Genomic DNA, 17,964 nt, shown 5'->3' with positions numbered 1-17,964 from the left:
GTAGTTGCATTGGGTGTTCTTACAAATGCTAACTTTTCTTGGTTGTGTGAAAAGTTAAACATGTTTTCTGGTGGGAAAGGGTACTCCTCTTTCCCAAAATGGTCATCTAGAAGATTTGCAGTCATAAGAACATAAGAAAAGAATAAGCCTCAGAAGGGAAACAAACCATAAGTCCAGTTTTGAGCAGGAAATGAGTGGAGCAAAAGCTTTTCAGCAGTTCACATGCTACTTGTTCATATTAAACCGTAGGTTTTTTTAAAAACGATGGTTTCATGTGATGTGTGAACCAAAGCACAATTTGTTTATGTTAAACTTTATTTGATGATCAAGGCAACTAACAAACTTCAGAATCAGTAAAGCATTCTGAGGATCAAAACGAACCAGCAAGCCATTAAAAACAGGTGAGGTGGTGTAAATAAAGGAGAACTTAAAGCAGCCAAATCAATTCTCGTAAGTTGTCTTGCATCATTTAGGAAAAATTAAATGGGTGGTGCATTGATGCATCTCTGTGGGGATTTCATTTCAGACTCTTGGGGGTGGTGTGGCTGGGAGGGAGGGAGGAAGAGCTGTTGTAGCAAAGATGCTGGCAAGCTAGTTTCTCTTGTTGACATTCTCCAGAGCAGGGCCTTTCCTGCTGATTTTAAACGGTGGTGGAGTGTTCCAATGCTAGGGAGCACTTTTGTAGCTACATAGCACTCTGCTGCCCGTGTTGTGGCTTCTCATGTCTTCTGTTTAATTTCAGAGCAACCAACGAGTTGACCTGTATAAATGGAAAGATGGTAATGGGGAAGTTGGCACTTCCTTGCAAGGGCACACACGTGTGATCAGGTACGGCCCTGGGGAGCCCTAGCGCACTCCATTGTCATGCGGGCCAGTGAGCCTTGCACACTGGCTCATGGTGTTGGGAATTTCAGTCCTGATGTGATGAGCTTGATGCTTGGACCCCCCCTTCCCCCTCTGAAGGCCCCCTTTTGGCCCTCCCTGCTTGGAGTGTATGAAGTGCATCAGTCACTGCTGCAGTAACTTTGGGCTCATAGAATCAGAGTTGAAAAGGACCCTGATGATTATCTAGTCCAACCCCCTGTAGTGCTGGACTATGGAGCTGTCCCTTATTGGGATCAAACTTGCAACCTTGGCGTTATCAGCACCACAGTCTAACCAACTGTCTGCGGACATGTCCAGATATTCCAGCTTAGTAAATCCTGAGTTTGTCTGGACATAATTTCAATATTCATGCAGTGAATTAGAGGGAGAAGAAGATTAAGCATCCCCCTCTCATCCTGATTAAATGATGGTCTCAGCAGCAACAGGGTGTTTTTCTCTGGTGGGCTGGAACTCCCCTAGTCCCCAGAGCTGTGCTTTTCAAACTTTCTACCTCTTTGCATGCCAGTTTGTTTTCTGTGAAACTGCTTTGCATTATGGAGGATTCAGAAGAATATTCCAGGACACAAATTCTGTTGGGAGCTGGGGTAGCCTAAGGGCTAAGGGCTACAGGTCCTGAAGTCTCCATTTTGAATCTCACCTCTGCCATGAGCTCAATAGGTGACCTTAGGCAAACAGCACTCTCAGTCACAGCCTCCCTGTTTGAAATATGGCTGATAATAATACCGATGTGCCTTGCAGGGTGTTAACGTATAGGAAGCATCATACAGATGTTAAGCAATATTGCTCTTTCTGTGGCTGTGTTATAGGGAGATCTCAGTAGTAGTGGGCTAGCTGTTTTTCAGGAACACTGTTTTCCATCATGGATCTTGTTTCTGTAGAACCTTCTGCTCCAGGGCTGTGGTAGGGAACATCTTTAAGCTCACGGGCAATCTTGTGGGATGAGGTGGACACAATCCAATGGTGGATGGAACCAGGGGTAAAAGTGGGTGGATCAGCAGATGTGACTCCTGCCTTTTGTACAATGTGCTACATTCCAGCCACACAAAAGTGAGTTTTACACCCACCCACACCCACACATCCACAAACTCCTTTCCATCCTCCAGGAGGTATTATATTTCAAGGACTCATTTTAGCCAAACCAAAGCACTCTGGGGAAGGTCCTGGGAGCTTCCTTTGGCCCATGGGTTGGAGGTTCCCTACCTATGCCCTAGAGAAATAGTGGCCAGTAAAATGAGCAGAGGGCATGTAGCTAAAGCTCCCTCTATCTCTGGAAAAGCTGGTCTTTGGAGCTGTGAAACTGGGCCAGTGGGGTATTGTGTTAAGAAGGCAATGAACGAGAGAGTTACTAATGACTATGCAGAGTCTGGTGTTTGCAGCTGTCTAAGATAGATCCCTCTTGCTGATGCTTACCCCCCCTTCCCTTTTTTGCAACTTTTCTAGTGATTTGGACTGGGCAGTTTTTGAGCCAGACCTGCTGGTTACCAGTTCGGTTGACACATACATCTACATCTGGGATATCAAGTAAGTGCAGAGCCACATCGGGGAAGATACTGCTGGTCTTTACGGGAGCAAATTCCCGTGTGGCACTTTGGACTGCTGCCACTGAAGCAGGATAGTTTGGAAGGGTGAAACTGTCCCTAGTAATATCCTCTTGGTGAATGGGTTTTGCTCTTTCATATTTGGGATCATGAAGGAGCACTCCCCAGTCAAGTGATCTAGAAACCCCAGAAGCCTGTAAGGCCCCTGTGCATTCTGCACTTTGTCTCACTAGCATAGTTTACCCCCCCCCCCCATTGTGCAGAAGCTACCATGCAGCTGAGCTTCAGTTGTGGGAGCTGGGGGTGGCTGAATGATTTGCTATCCGTCTAGGTCAGTCATTTTCAAATTCATTGCCGTGAGAAATTTTCAGCAAATAATAATAATAATAATAATAATTTATTTATACCCCACCCTCCCTGGCCAGGGCGGCTAACACCAGATACAAATCACAATAAATCATAATAGAAAAAAGGGAAAAAAGGGGGGGAACCCATTTAATTAAACTGTTAATGAAAGCTCAGAGTCCTCAACTGCAGAGAAGATTGCCTGCTCTGTCTCTGCATAGTTTCCTGGCCTAGCCCTCTTCTGTCCAGCTTTATCTGGAGGCAAGTAATGCTGTTGCCTCTCTGTATCACCTGTTACTGGTCAAAATGAGTGAAGTTTGTTACCCTCAAAATGCAAAACTTACTGAGTGTAAGAACTCTGTGTCTTCAGTTTTAAGTTGGAGAAGCAAAAATTGAGAGGCACTAACCTGAATAGAGAGAGAACAGTATGTATGCTTATGCTGGTATTGTTGTATTTCAGGGACACTCGGAAGCCTACTGTCTCACTTTCTGCTGTCGGTAAGTACCAGTTGGTTAGGTGGAATTTGAAATATTGGCATAATATTTCACTCAGTAGTTGGTGTTAAGTGCCCTGCAAAGAAGAGGTCTTGGCACTGGTTTCCAGTAGCCCACAAGGTGTTCAACCTGTGGCATGCCTGCCACTATTGGAGCAGGCAGTAGCAGATCTGGCAATGGTATTAAGCAGCCTTCCTCAACCTGGCACCCTCCAGATGTCATGCCCTACAACTCCCATCAGCCCCAACTAGCATGGTTGTGGCGGGTGGGAGTAGTAGCCCTAAGTATGTGGAGAGCACCAGCTTGGGAGAGGCTAGCATAAAGTGTCAACTTCTGCCTTACTCAGACTTTATTTCAGCAGCATAATTTAGGACAGGGCAGGGGAGACATTTTGTTGGTGTTCTTGCTAAGGCATTGTGATCTATAGCTTCTTGGCAATCTGCTGCAAATCACCAAGGAGTCTTCCAGTAGAGCCCAATCTACCTTTTGCCTATACCTGCGATAACCTCTTTTTCAAATTTGACCCATGCCCCACTTGCCCAGACAGTTGCCTGCTGCATCAGTAGGCTGCAGATGAGCCGGCTTGGTTCTTGACTGGTGCCCTGGGCTGGCCTTCTCGGGTGGCTGTGCTGCACCCTGCAGCATTCTGTACTATGCCTCTGGTGACCACTCCATTTTTGAAAGTTCTTGACCTATTCATTGTCAATTATTTGTGCCCAGCAAGATACAATACCCAGGCTGGGCTTGACTTGACATCTCACTTGCATTTGCTGTGTCGTCGTCATACCCACCTGACCATACAACCTATTGGCATGTTGGTGTTCTTTTAAATTGTGTGTGTGCTCTGTTCCTTCTGCAGCTGGTGCCTCCCAGGTAAAATGGAATAAGAAGAATGCCCACTGCTTGGCAACCAGCCATGACGGGGATGTGCGCATTTGGGACAGGCGGGTGAGTCACTGTTGCCCTTCTAAGGGAGATGGTTGTGGTCATCTCTTGTGCAAGCTTTCAAATGAAATCTCTTCTTGCAGAAACCCGGCACTGCGGTGGAGTACTTGGCTGCTCATCTCTCTAAAATCCATGGCCTGGACTGGCACCCAGACAATGAGAACATATTGGCTACGTCCAGCCAGGACAACTCTGTCAGGGTAGGTGGGTGGGTGGGGCTGGGTTTTGAGGGCCCTTAAGCCCAGTTCTGACATGGCTCTTACCTTTCAAACTGGCTGAAATGTGAACTTCACCAACCAGGCAGGTGGAGAGTTCCAGTTGTGCTGATCCCTGCCAGTCTTCACAGCCATTGGGGGCCACTGGGAAATGAATGGAGGGTATGTGTGGGCACCAACCCATTTTGAGGGAAGAGGTGTCCTGGTGAATAAGCAACCAGTCTTTTCCATGACTACTTTCCCATACTCCTTGCTGCATGTCACAGTTTGTGACACTGCCACAGGCTAAAAAATCATTGCAGTCTTTGGGCATCTTTGCATTTTGTTTTGCAAAAGCTGGATCTGCCTGTTTTTGTGTGTGTTCTTATATTTGTGAAGTTCCATCCATGTGCAGTGACCCTGTGCAGTAGCTTAGGCTGAGAGGTCAAAATGAGCTTCATGGCTGGCTGGGAACTTGAACCTTGGTCTCCCAGATTGCAACCCAACATTCTTAACCACTGCAACATACTGGCATAACATAACCTTTCCCCTAATGCAGGGGTGACTCACCTGAGGCCCTCCAAGTGTAGTTGGTTTCCAGCTCCCATCAGCCCCAGCCTAATGTGGCCAACAGGGGTGATGAGAGGCGAAGTCAGGCCACATTTGCAGGGCCAGGCATTCCCCATCCCTGCTTGAAAGCATCATAGCTTATTTTTTTTTTTTATAAAATTTTTATTGGTTTTACAAAATTTTTAAGAAAAACAGACAAACACTAAAAATGACAAACATACACGTATAGTTTCAAACATATTTTCATAAACCTCTTTTCTTGGACTTCCCCATACCCCCCCTCTCTGCATCCCAATGTCCAAAATTCAACTAGCAACTTCCAATTGTTACTTTCCAATCTTTATCATCTTAGTCCTCTTTTATAGTCTAACCTTGTATCCCTGTACCCTTTTGCTTCTGAAAACCACAACATTTTAGCATTCATTAAGTTTATAATAGTCCTTAAGATAACTTTTAAATTTTTTCCACTCTTCTTCCACCGTCTCTTTTCGTTGGTCACGGATTCTGCCTGTCATCTCGGCCAGTGTCATATAGTCCATCACTTTCATCTGCCATTCTTCCACAGTGGGTAAATCTTGTGTCTTCCAATACTTTGCGATGAGTATTCTTGCTGCTGTTGTGGCATACATGAAAAAGGCTCTATCTTTCTTTGTCACCAGTTGGCCGACAATGCCCAAGAGAAAGGCCTCTGGTTTTTTAGGGAAGGTACATTTAAGTACCTTTTTCATTTCATTATAGATCGTTTCCCAGAAGGCCTTAATCTTCGGGCATGTCCACCAAAGGTGATAAAAGGTACCTTCAGTCTCTTTACACTTCCAACATTTGTTATCGGGCAAATGATAGATTTTTGCTAGCTTGACTGGGGTCATGTACCACCTGTATACCATTTTCATAATGTTTTCCTTTAAGGCATTACATGCCGTAAATTTTATACCGGTGTTCCATAACCATTCCCAGTCAGCTGACATAATGTTATGTCCAACATCCTGAGCCCACTTAATCATAGCCGATTTAACTGTTTCATCCTGTGTGTTCCATTTCAACAACAAGTTGTACATTCTAGATAAATTCTTAGTATTGGGTTCTAACAGTTCGGTTTCTAATTTTGATTTTTCCACCTGGAAACCGACTTTCCTGTCCTGTTTAAAAAATTCCATTATTTGGCGATATTGGAACCAATTTTCTACTTTATACTTCAATTTCTCCTGACTTTGTAGTTTGAACTTATCTCCATCCTGTTCTAAAATTTCCCAATACTTCGGCCATCCGACCTCCATATTAAGTTTCTTCACTGCTTTAGCCTCCACTGGTGACACCCATCTAGGGGTTTTGTTTTCCAGTAGATCTTTATATCTTATCCAAACATTAAACAATGCTTTTCTGACAATATGATTTTTAAAGGCACTGTTAGCTTTATCATACCAAAGATATGCATGCCAACCAAAAGCGTTATTGAAACCTTCCAGATCCAAGATGTCCGTGTTCTCGAGGAGCATCCATTCTTTGAGCCAGCAAAAAGCTGCTGCCTCATAGTACAGTTTCAGGTCCGGCAGGGCAAACCCCCCTCTTTCTTTAGCATCTGTCAATATTTTAAATTTAATTCGGGGCTTTTTGCCCTGCCAGACAAATTTCGAAATGTCTTTGTGCCACCTCTTAAAACATTCCATCTTATCAATAATCTGCAAGGTCTGAAACAAGAATAACATTCTAGGCAATACATTCATTTTGATTACTGCAATTCGGCCTAACATTGAGAATTTCAAATTTGACCATATTTCTAAATCTTTTTTGATTTCTAACCAACATTTTTCATAATTGTCCTTGTACAAATTCTGATTCTTAGATGTTAAGTAAACCCCTAGGTATTTAACCTTCTTGACCACAGTCAAACCTGTTTCCTCTTGAAATTTCTCCTTTTCCATATCTGTTAGGTTTTTCCCTAAAACTTTGGTTTTTTGCTTGTTCAACTTAAATCCAGCTACCTGGCCAAACTGTTGTATTATTTCTAATACCTTTTACTCTGGTTTCTCTTCAGATCGTATAAATCTTTCGCCTTTTACGAAAGCATCATAGCTTAAGGCAGTTTATAGGACTTTATGGGTCATTGCTTTCATTTTTTAATTATACCTGGTAGCTTTCAGAGAGGTGGTGTACTGAGTGCACTACTCTTACTTAGCTGTGTCTTTGGCCCAGTTCTAGCAAGAGGAGGGCAGCAGCATTTTGTTTCCAGCCTGTTTTCAAGGATAGCCCTCCGCAGAACATATTTACCGGTACATTAATGGTGGTGACAAGGGCTTTTTCCTCTGAGGAGGGCCCCAGCTGTCTATTCTTGTGTTGATTAAAAAGCATTTCCAGCTTCAGGTGCCTTCTGGGTTTCTGGCAACCAGAACCAGGAAAACCCCAAGATGTTACAGCTGTGTTTTCTGTAGCCAGGAGGCTTCTTTCAGATATGCACATGTCTTACTACTGCTAGAAAGTCCTGCCAATAGAAAGGATGACCTCTGCTCCCCTTTCTCAGTGTGTGAGTGATGGGTGACGTTTCTGGGCATGCCAGGGGTGGTTTGTACCTTCAAATGATACATGGAGCCCAGGTACTAAAAATCCTTTATGAATACCCCAGTCCATCAGTGGGATGTTATTCCAAATAGCATATGTACACTTACTGAAGGCCAGAAGTCCTTGCCACTCTGGCCATGTTGTAGTGCTCTTGTTGTGCTGTGATCTCCCAGGTGTGTGTATATGTTGCTGCTGGTAAGCATCCTCTTCCTCCTCCTCCTGAACTGGCTTGTTATCTCTTTCGTTGAAGTTTTGGGATTACCGACAACCCCGAAAATACCTCAACATCCTGGCATGTCAGGTTCCTGTCTGGAAAGCCAGATACACGGTAAGGACAGAGCCAACTTGAGAAAGCTGGTAAGGCAAATGTTCAAAGAGAAAAAGCATATTTATCTGTTTTCAGGTGATGGACATACGTATCTCAGCAGGGATGTCTTAAAAGAGGCTTTCCTCCTTTTCTCCCTTTCAGTGGGAATGACTCTTCTAAGTTTGCAAACTTAATCTAAGGTGTTTGTGTATCTCCATCATACAAATATATCCCAAGCAAAAAACAACCCTCCAACACTCCTAGGTTCACATGTTTACAACTAAGATGATGTAAGACCCTCTTCTTCTCTGCCTCATGGGTGGAGTAGGAAGTAGCAGAGGTGGCAGAGAGAAGAACAGTAAATGAAGTAAATGAACAACTTGAGATTGCAGCCTGCTTCACTCTCCACCCAAGAGCTATAAGGAATAAAGCTTGTGAAAATCACTGAGGTTTGATACATTGGCATTGTTAATTAGCACAAGAGCTGGGCACACACCCAGGGGTGTTCCGCTAACTGTCAGGTCTTTCAGATGTGATCACTCACACATTACAAAGATGCATGTGTGTTGCCATGTTGTAACTTGTTTTGGTGGGGAAAGGGCAACTGAGAAACATTTCAGAGTTTCTGAACCTCCAACCTTCCCCTGTGACTTCTTTTAGCCTTTCAGCAATGGACTGGTGACAGTGATGGTGCCCCAGCTGCGGAGAGAGAACAGCCTCCTCCTCTGGAATGTCTTTGACCTGAACACGCCGGTCCACACCTTTGTAGGGCATGATGATGTTGTGCTAGAATTCCAGTGGCGGAAGCAGAAGGAAGGTGCGTGACAGATACGTCCTTCTCATAGTGGCCTCAGTGTGCCTGCTGGCTGTCTGGCCCACAAAGCACAGAGGTGGCTTTGAAGCTTAAAGCCTGTTCTGGCTCTTTTTATGCAGTTTGTTTTCAATTGCATTGTGTCTTTTCTGAGTTCCCTCTCTGTGTCATATCTCTCTGTTCTTCTACTAGTTCATTTAAAATTAAATGATCCCCCCTCATCACTCTGCAACTGTATTTGCTGGGGGCGGGTGTGTATGTGGAAATCTGTGATGGCCAGAAGAAATTGAGAACTTTGGTCTAACTATGCAGAACAAAATGCCATGCATGACACAAGCAGGGAAAGGATCTTGGGCACTTGTGGCACAAATATTGGGTTTAAGCTGCATTTCACACAGACTTCAACCTACCCATTCCTTTTATATCAAAGGAACATGGGCTGGTTTGAGCTCTTTGTATGTGATTTTTATTGAGTTTCGAAACAGGTGAAACCAAAAGAGTACATACAGAAGTGGGTCCACAAGCAAAACCCAACATTGCCAGACATCACACAAAGATAATTCTAAATTCACCCTTCTCCCTCTCCCCCACCCTTGAGAGAGCAAAAGTACAAAAATGTGGGCCAAGCGTTTAGAATGAGTAAGTCCACCTCAAAGAAAAACATCTCAAGCAGAGCACAGAGATACGCCTTCAAAATACCAGACCATCTCAAAAGAGCCAGAGTTTAAACTCTTTAATCTAAAACATCTTTCAGGATCCAAGGACTACCAGCTGGTCACCTGGTCTCGAGATCAGACACTTCGGATGTGGCGAGTTGATTGCCAGCTGCAACGGGTAAGTGACAGGTGGCATAGTCTTTCCTTTTTTGTTTTGCTCAAAGTTGCAGATGTCAGAAACCAGAAAACATCTATTTTCCAGCTAAATTGTCAGGTACCTCCTGTACCTGTTGTCCTGGGTCTATCTCCTGTTATGGGGTTTGCTTTCTGTGCTTCTGTATCAAACCTCTTTCCTGTTCCTGACTTTATGGTGGTTTCAGCAGAATAAATCAAGCAAGTGGATCCCACCTTGAGAGTATCTGGATCAACCCTTTGCACTGGCAAAATCTCTTAATTCTGATAGAAGTTCACCACCAGCTTTAACATCAGCATGGAAGCACCATTACACTAGTGTCCTTGGTCAACATCTTCATCCCACTGCTTTTAGAGTCAGGAAGCATTCCCTCAATCTAGCCTACAGCTGCCTCACCAAAACGTGGGCCTTTTCTCCTTCCTTTTGGGGCCCTGGTCAAGAGCTGCCTGTCTTCTTTTGGTAGTGGAGGTGGTGGTGGTTCAGCAGTTGTGAAACACATAACTCTGTCCTTGTATCTTCTTTCCTCTAAGCCAGCATTCCTCAAACTGCCGTGTAAGCTCCCCTTGCCCCCAACAGGAAGGGGGCATTCAAGGTGTGCCAGCAGGGAAGCTGTACAGTTTTGTCCACCTTTGCAGATGATAAACCTATAAGCAAGCGAGGCTCAGGGTTTCCCAAAGTGTGGGTGGTGATCCCTTTGGAATGGTTGCAAGGAAGCAATAATGCAGGCGAGGTCTCTTGACTCTTGTGAGAATGTTGAAATGCTGCCAGGAGATGGAGCATATTGGAGCTTACGGGGAAAAGCTGGTGTGGAGGTTATATGAACCGGGACGAGGGTTATGTGGGAACTTGGAACAAGCAGCGTGAAGCCAGTGAGGTCTCTAGACAAGGGGTGGTGCAGAAATCCTAGTCAATTTGCAACTTGGGGGGGATGTTTTCCAGTTGCACCATGTTTGCTGTGCCGCATCCGTGGCCTTCTCTGTTTCTGCTTTGCTGCATTTGCTGCTTCTTGTTCCAGCTGTGCTCCAATGACCTCCTGGAAGGGGTGGAGGAGCTCATCGATGGGATTTCTCTCCTGCCAGAGCCAGACAAGGCCCTGCCTTCCCAAGACACTGAGCCCCAGCAAAATGCCAACCATGGAGAAGAGGAAGGTGAGGCGAGGGGGTGCCTGGGTGGTTCGTGGAGCTGGCAGACTCTTCTGTGCCTTGTTTTGCATGTCGCTCTGTGGATGCCTCCCTAACCATGTCCCATTCCCTCCCAGTATTACTATTATTAATTCATAAATTGAATTTGAAAACAAAAATGGAAGCAATAGCATTCTAAAACAGTTAAGACACTCCAGAAGCAATTACAATTAAGAACATCTAAAAGTAGTTAGTTAAAAACATTCTTGCATCCAGTGATCTCAAGGTTGCTAGGAACAGTGGTCTTCAGCCATGCTTTCTAATTCCTCCTGAAAATTAACAACGTTGGAGACAGGTGCACCTTGTTAGGGAGGGCACTCCACAGCTGGTGAGCCATTACTGAAAAAGCCCTGTCACAGGGTCAGCCCTACTACCCCAGGCTCTATCTCTTAGTAGCTGCCTTGCCCTCCACCCTAACAGCCACAGTGGGCACCAGCCACCACGGATGTCTACAGAGAAGATTACCAGCAACAGATCTGTGTTGAACAAGCAGAGCATTTTGCAGGCAAGGGGGTTTCTACTTCAAAAGTAGAGATGGTACATAAGTTGCTGAAAGCAGTTAAGCCATTAGTCTTCAGTGGATGCTACACAACATGCTCTGGTGGGGGGAGGAGGGGCACTTGTTAGTGAACAGTCTTCAGTGGGTGTTTGGTAGCATAAAAGGGAGCAGGCGAATGGGTGGGAGTTACACAGGTGAGGCTCCACAACATCAGGAAGGGCTCTGTCCTGAGTTACAAAGACTTGCCTACAGGAGTTGCTCACTCTTTGCAGGTGGCAACTGAGTTGCATATCTGGACTTAGACCCTAGAAGAGGGTTTGGCAATGGTAGCCCTTGACTCATTTTAGGCAGGTGGCAAAGAGAAGAAGAGGTGGCAGAAAGTGTGAGGGACGGATGGACAGAGGGGGTGGCAGAAAAAGGGAAAGGGGTCTAGCTCCACCCTTTCCTGCTTTTGACCCACTGCTGGTGTTATGTAGACCCTGACAGAATGCTACTCTCAGGAGGAAACGTTCCCCACTTCAGCCTTAAAAGCACTGCTGAAGTATCAGAGCTTCAAAGTGTCCATCAGACTTCTATGAAGGAATAATCTTCCTGTCTGCCCCTGTCCAATTCCACTCTAATTCTCTCCTCATCACCCCCAAATGCCTGGCACTTTCAGCTTGTTGTCCCACCTCTTCCCACTTTCTCTGACTGGGGATGGGAGGAGGAGGAGGGCACAGGTCCTCAGCACTGCCTTCTCTCCCTGACAGCCTTGAAAGAAGACTCTCAGAAAAGTCTCCTGGTGGGGAAAAAGCTAGACCAGCTGGGGCTGCCTCAAACCTTGCAGCAGGAATTCTCTCTGATCAACGTGCAGATCCGAAACGTCAACATGGAGGTAGGAGCCATGTCCTCCTGTTGGGTGTGCTGTTGCTTGAGAGGGTGGAATTCGCAACACCCTGTCTGCTGCTGGGTGGGGATTGTTTGCCATCTTCTGGCAGGCTGCCTTTCTTGGGCCATGACTCCTTGACAGCCCAAGGGAAGGGTCTGTAGAGACTTCCCTGGCAGGGTTGCATCCATGATGCCCTCACTTTTTGGAGTACCACTTAAGCAGAAAGCAGGGGAGGGGGGAGAGAATGTGGAAGCAGCCAGCCCAAATACTGAGTTGCATCCACTGTTCTTACTTAGAATAGACCCATTGATATTAATGGTCATGATATTGAGGCCCCCTGATTTTAGGGAGTCTGCCCAGAGTAGATCTGTGACATTGTTTTCAGCCATCCTCACCTTCAGCCCCATCTGTTTTTAGACTGCTCTGGTGGTGAATTTGCTTGTTTCATTATAAAATACAGTTCATTTACTTTTCCAAAATTGCTTTAAGCAGTATACAAAATCTGTTTTTGAAGTCTAAGGAAGAAGATACATTTGTTAAAACAAAGATTGAGCCTTCAGGCAAGAACTTCACTTAAATTATTTGCTAAGTACGTACTTTAAGTGTAGCAACAACAATAGCAGCAGCAGTTTACAAACAAAAAGAAATGTAACTTGGAACCTTCTGTGATAATAACAGTAATGATGATCAAGAGAGGCTGGTTTGTTAGGGTGAATAGGGCACTGCCCCACCAAGCTCGGTCTCCCCCAGCCAGTCAGCCCCCCAGCCAACTTCTTTCTTACAACTAGTCTAGATGATAGCACTGGCTGTCAACTTCCTCCTTAGTCTCCGTGTTGACCTTACAGAACTCAGCAGAAAGGAAGATGGGGACAATTCCAGAACCACTTGGCTCAGCCCACCATTTGCTCTGGTCTCCTACTGTTGGTCTCCCTGCTTTCCACCAATAGAATCCAGTTCCAGTGGGTACCAGCCACCACTGAGGATGATGATTATTGCAGGGTCCAGATCGAGTCTGGTCCCCTTGCGGACCTCCACTATTCCTTGAAGTAGGTCAGTGCAATTGGATCCACTAACAAAATATTCTCCTAACATCTCCTCTGTTTCTCCATTGACTTTGGCAGATGGATGCTGTAAATCGTAGCTGCACCGTCTCCGTGCACTGCAGCAACCACAGGGTCAAGATGCTGGTGATGTTCCCTGCTCAGTATCCCAACAATGCTGCCCCCTCCTTCCAGTTTGTCAATCAGACCACCATCCCCTCCACCATGAAGGCCAAGCTGCTGAAGGTGGGTCTGCAAGCGAGCAACTCTCTGGCAGGTGGGGTGGCAGAAGGCTGTGGAGGTCCGGGAACAGGGAGGGTCTCCACATTGGCTGCCTACCCATGAATTCTGTCCCGAGGAACCCTCAGTCGTGGAGCCGTGATCATTGTTTGAGTGTGTGGAGAAGCTGGGTGTGTGTGTGTTCATGACCCAAACCATTCACATAGTATGTGGGGGCCTCTTGCAGATCCTGAAGGACACTTCAATGCAGAAGGTGAAACGGAATCAGTGCTGCCTGGAGCCCTGTCTGCGCCAGCTGGTCTCCTGCCTGGAGTCTGTTGTGGTAGGAAATGGCTTTCAGCGCCAACCTATCTTCTCATTTTGCCCTAGGCTCCTTGACCTTTGTTTGGAAAAAACCTCCTAGTATCCCTTTTTTCTTTACAAATCCAGAGTGCTTTACAACAGATTTTAAAACTTTTCCATAGTAGCTTTGCATGCTTTCAGTTTTTAGCATTGTACTGCTAAAGCAGAAGCATAGAAACCACATTGGACAGAGGTGCCAAAATTTGCCTATCCGCAGGGAGGGGTGGCTCTGATTCTCAAGCTGGCTGGCCCTTGTCACTGGCATGTGGGTTGCTGCTGAGGCTGGGTAGCAGGTTTCTCATCTTATGATTGTTCTGATTCCTGCATTGCAAAACATTTTGTTCCACTGACAGGAAATATTCCTCAAACCCAAAGGGGGCATATTCCACTGCCCTCGTCTCCTTTCTATAAACCAGGCACCAGTCATGCAAGTTGCATGCTCTGTGGCAGACTGAGGACTGGGATACCAGGAACAGCACCTCTGTGCACCTCTGCTGTGGGATTTGGAAGTGCTTTGAAATCCCCATCTAGAAGTGCCCTTAAGCCTTAAGAACTAAGCCCTGGTTGGCCACAAAGTGTTCTTCTTTGGCCTTGTTCTTCTACCACTGTGGCAAATGCTTTCTGATTCAGGAAGAGACCCTCCTTACGGACCACAATAAAAAATGGCAACAACAAATGATGTATCTGGGTTCATTCTGCTGCCTTCCAGTCCTAAGAGACACCTCTCCATTGGCTCTATGCTTTTTCCTTTTAAAAGCAGAAAGCTGACTAGCGCTGAGTTTCTGTGTGTGGTGACAAGACACTCAATTCCCACATGAGTAGGATGATTGCAGGCCAGGGGGAATAGCAGCCCTGTTGTACCTTGCAGTTAAAAATACACAATGATAAGGGTCCCTAGATAACAGTGCATGCAAGACAAAAAGATCCAAAATATGAAAATGGTACTATATTGAACTCTTAAGAACATGTATATGAAACAGTGATACATAATGTTGCAGTTAAACAGCAGGATAGTATAATATATATATGTGTATGTGTATGTGTATATATATATATAATATGAGAGAACTCAACACCGGTTGAAAGTCTGTTTTGTCTAATTGGTTGTTTTTAATTCTGCCTAATAAATCTACTATCCTTAGGTAGAGTAATAATGCTACTCCCATGTTCCTTCGCTTTAAACATGGCAAACTGGGAAAGTTTAAAAAGGGGACATGGCTGACCCTGCAGGCCTGCGCAGTAATGTAGGAAAGTGCCTGATCCCAGGTCATACTGTGTCCATCCATCCCCATTTTGCTTCCTGTAATTGGCAGCAGCCCTCTGGAGCGTCAGACAGGAGGAGCTTTCTGGGATAGCTTTAACTGGGGTTGCCAGAGATAGAACCTGGGACTGCCTGCCTGCAACACATGCGCTCTAGCTTAGAGCTATGCCCCCTCCCTGACATATTGGCATGTTGGTGTTTCAGGACGAAAGCCCTGTTGTCAAGATGATGGGCTCCATGCATGCAACTCTTAATCTGTTTTCTGTTTCAGAACCAGGAGGACAGCTCCTCCAGCAACCCCTATGCACTCCCAAACTCCGTCACGCCGCCCTTGCCAACATTCCCCAGGGTCTCGAATGCTTACGGCTCCTATCAGGATTCCAACATCCCATTTCCACGCACCTCTGGAGCCAGGTTTTGTGGGGCAGGTTGGTAGACTCTTGAGCATGTGAAGCTAAAGAAGGGCAGGGAAATGGTCAGGGCTCCCAGCTCGGATCTTATCCAAGAGGAGAAGGGTGTGAGTGAGTGTGGCAAGGGTACACCACTGTGCCCTCACCCCCTTTCCCTTTGCCTGCACAGCAAGCTGTTGCTACAGTGCTGTTGGTGCAGCATCAGGAAACCTGCCCTCAAAATGAAGGAGGCAATTCACGAGGTTTGCGGACAACCCTACAAACAAATTGACATGATTCTGTGCATCTAGAAATCTTTTGTCTTAAAATCTTTGTTTCCAGGAGTGGAATAGAATTGGCAGCTTTGCAAAATAAAAATAAAAATAATTGAGTGCATATTCTAGGTTTCCAGTTCCAGGATTAGGTTCCCTTTCCTCCAGTTTATTTACTAATCTATGTATATAGCAAGGGAGCAAATTTCTATGTATTTTTTTTTAAAAAAGAAAACCTGTTTGAGACAGAATAAGATTTATGATTTTGTCAGGGAGTAGGGAAGGCTTGGGTGCTACACTGGCCAAAGGAGTTGCATCCTACCAAACACCGATTTTAAGCCCTTAACAAATTTGCCCCTCAGATTTGCTGAGTAAAACCTGCATTCTTATAAAACAGTTCTTTCTTGTAAAGATAAGCAGAAAATGGGTAGAATTGCCTAATCTTTAGCAAAGTGGTAGCAGTTTAAGAATAACCCTGAACAAAGCCCAAATTAGAGCAATGGTATTCAGACTTCTGTGCTCAGGGAGCAAATTCCCTACCCATTTGTCAGCTGTGGAATCTTTGCATGTGGACAGGAATTCTTGATAGCATTCTAGACTAGAGTGCAACCTCCCCCCACCCCCACCTTTGATTTCTGAGCAGTTGTGGGAGCATGATAATGCTTGGCTTGCTATGTGTCCCTAGGATAAATATGAGCCATGCATTTGACATCCAGTATAGAAGTTGCAGGTTGGACAGATGTGCCTTTACCTGAACTGTGTGATTAATTCTGTCTGCAAGATATGGGGGAAAGGAAAAGTGCAGCAAGGGGTCAAAGCCCCTGGCCATTGGAGATCTTGGCTGGCCTTGTGAGATTCTATCTAGCCTTGACCCTAGGCTTTGCAGTACTGCATTGTGTGCTTGGCCAGAATAGACACAGCCCTGATTAAAGCTGCCTTCCTGTGGGAAGACACTTAAATAACCATCCTTTCTAACTATAGAAATGGTACCAACTATTACTTTGGAAGCTGTGTTCTTCAGTGCAGGATCTCTCATCTTCACAGGGTACTTGGTGTACTTCACACGACCTATGACGATGCACCGTGCAGTCTCCCCTACAGAACCAACCCCCCGGTAAGTACGTGGGTAGCTGACTGTTGTGGAAGCCATCTCAGCAGCAAGAGGTGTGCTGATGGCAATGCCCAGGCTCCTCCTCCTCTTCTCTGAATGAGGGAGACGGAGTTTCAGTTTTGGCTATTGGAATGACCCATGACTCCGTAGAAACACATATGCTTTGCCTATAGAAGGTCCCAGGTTCATTCCTTGGGCTCTCGGGTACCAGGGCCAGGAAGAATTTGTGCCTGGGACTTTAGGAAAGCATTATCACCCAGAGTAGACTGTATTGTGCTAGATAGAACAGGGGTCACCAACATGGTGCCCATAGGTACACATGCACCCTCAGAGGCCTTCCCAGGTGTCCATAGGGTCCCCTCCACTGCTGAGAATTTAGTCTTGAAAGAAACATCCTGTTGTATAGAATAGGTTGTGGTGTGTGTGATGCTCCCATAATAGTTTCTCAGGCTTGCAAATGTGCCCACGTGCCATAAACCTTTGGTGAGCTCTGGGATAGACCAATGGCCTGACTCGGTTTATGACAGTTTCCTATGCTTCTGCTGTGCCCTTTGCCTCAATCCCTGCTTTCTGTGATGCTGCATGGGACTGACTGTTAGCTTTCAGGAATGTGTATCTTGTGTTCAGATCCCTGTCGGCCCTCTCAGCCTACCATAGTGGCCTCATCACTCCCATGAAGATCCGTACAGAGACCCCTGGCAACCTGCGCTTGTACGGTGGGAGCCCTACACGCAACGAGAAGGAGCAGGTCTCCATCAGTTCCTTCTACTATAAGGAGAGGGTAAGTGTGTGGTCTGTGGAGCTTCCTCACTGCCTCATTTCCAGCCATTTATGCTTGTTGGAGATCACTGCCCTTAAGAGCACTCTTGCAGGGTGGAGGGCAGGATTTACCTGTCCTGTAATAGAAGCCCAAGGAGACACCTTGGATGAGCTGTGCTGCTGGCTCTCTTTGGGATGCTCTTGATTCTTCCTTTCTTAGCATTATGCCTTCACTTACTGAAAAAGGCCAGCTATCTGCAATTAGGGACTTGTCCAGCTGCTAGGTTTTTTATGCTTCTGAGTGGTCCTTGGGTGGACCATGCAAGAATTCTATAGGGGTGCCTGACAGCTCTGTGGATTTGTGTGCAAGCAATCTGGACTGACTGTGTGGCACAAGAGGGCAGGCTTTTTACACTTGGGTCACACTGGGGTCCATCAGGGAGCGTGGAAATCTGCCAAACTCCTGGGTTGCAAAGGCTACGACGTTGCCTCCGGCTCCCCGCTTAC

General features: G+C 45.9%; 1 protein-coding gene across 4 annotated transcripts in view; it reads left to right on the top strand.

The window, feature by feature from the left end:
- Nucleotides 1–17,964, top strand: part of WDR59 (WD repeat domain 59) — a 44,451-nt gene that overhangs the window by 10,605 nt on the left and 15,882 nt on the right. For 2 of the 4 annotated variants that reach the window (XM_083515179.1, XM_083515178.1), the window contains exons 4-18: nt 743–828; nt 2,326–2,406; nt 3,229–3,266; nt 4,123–4,211; nt 4,292–4,408; nt 7,779–7,856; nt 8,496–8,652; nt 9,401–9,480; nt 10,511–10,643; nt 11,925–12,049; nt 13,165–13,329; nt 13,550–13,645; nt 15,198–15,354; nt 16,632–16,701; nt 17,326–17,479. In XM_083515179.1, the coding sequence (XP_083371305.1) occupies nt 743–828; nt 2,326–2,406; nt 3,229–3,266; nt 4,123–4,211; nt 4,292–4,408; nt 7,779–7,856; nt 8,496–8,652; nt 9,401–9,480; nt 10,511–10,643; nt 11,925–12,049; nt 13,165–13,329; nt 13,550–13,645; nt 15,198–15,354; nt 16,632–16,701; nt 17,326–17,479 (1,626 nt within the window). The remainder of the gene's footprint in view (nt 1–742; nt 829–2,325; nt 2,407–3,228; nt 3,267–4,122; nt 4,212–4,291; nt 4,409–7,778; nt 7,857–8,495; nt 8,653–9,400; nt 9,481–10,510; nt 10,644–11,924; nt 12,050–13,164; nt 13,330–13,549; nt 13,646–15,197; nt 15,355–16,631; nt 16,702–17,325; nt 17,480–17,964) is intronic. The other 2 variants (XM_083515181.1, XM_083515180.1) reach the window with 1 other exon arrangement.

Source organism: Podarcis liolepis (assembly GCF_965112155.1).
Source record: "Podarcis liolepis genome assembly, chromosome: 7".
NCBI lineage: Eukaryota > Metazoa > Chordata > Lepidosauria > Squamata > Lacertidae > Podarcis > Podarcis liolepis.
Note: the sequence above shows the minus strand (reverse complement) of the source record. Positions and strands in the feature narration are given on the sequence as shown.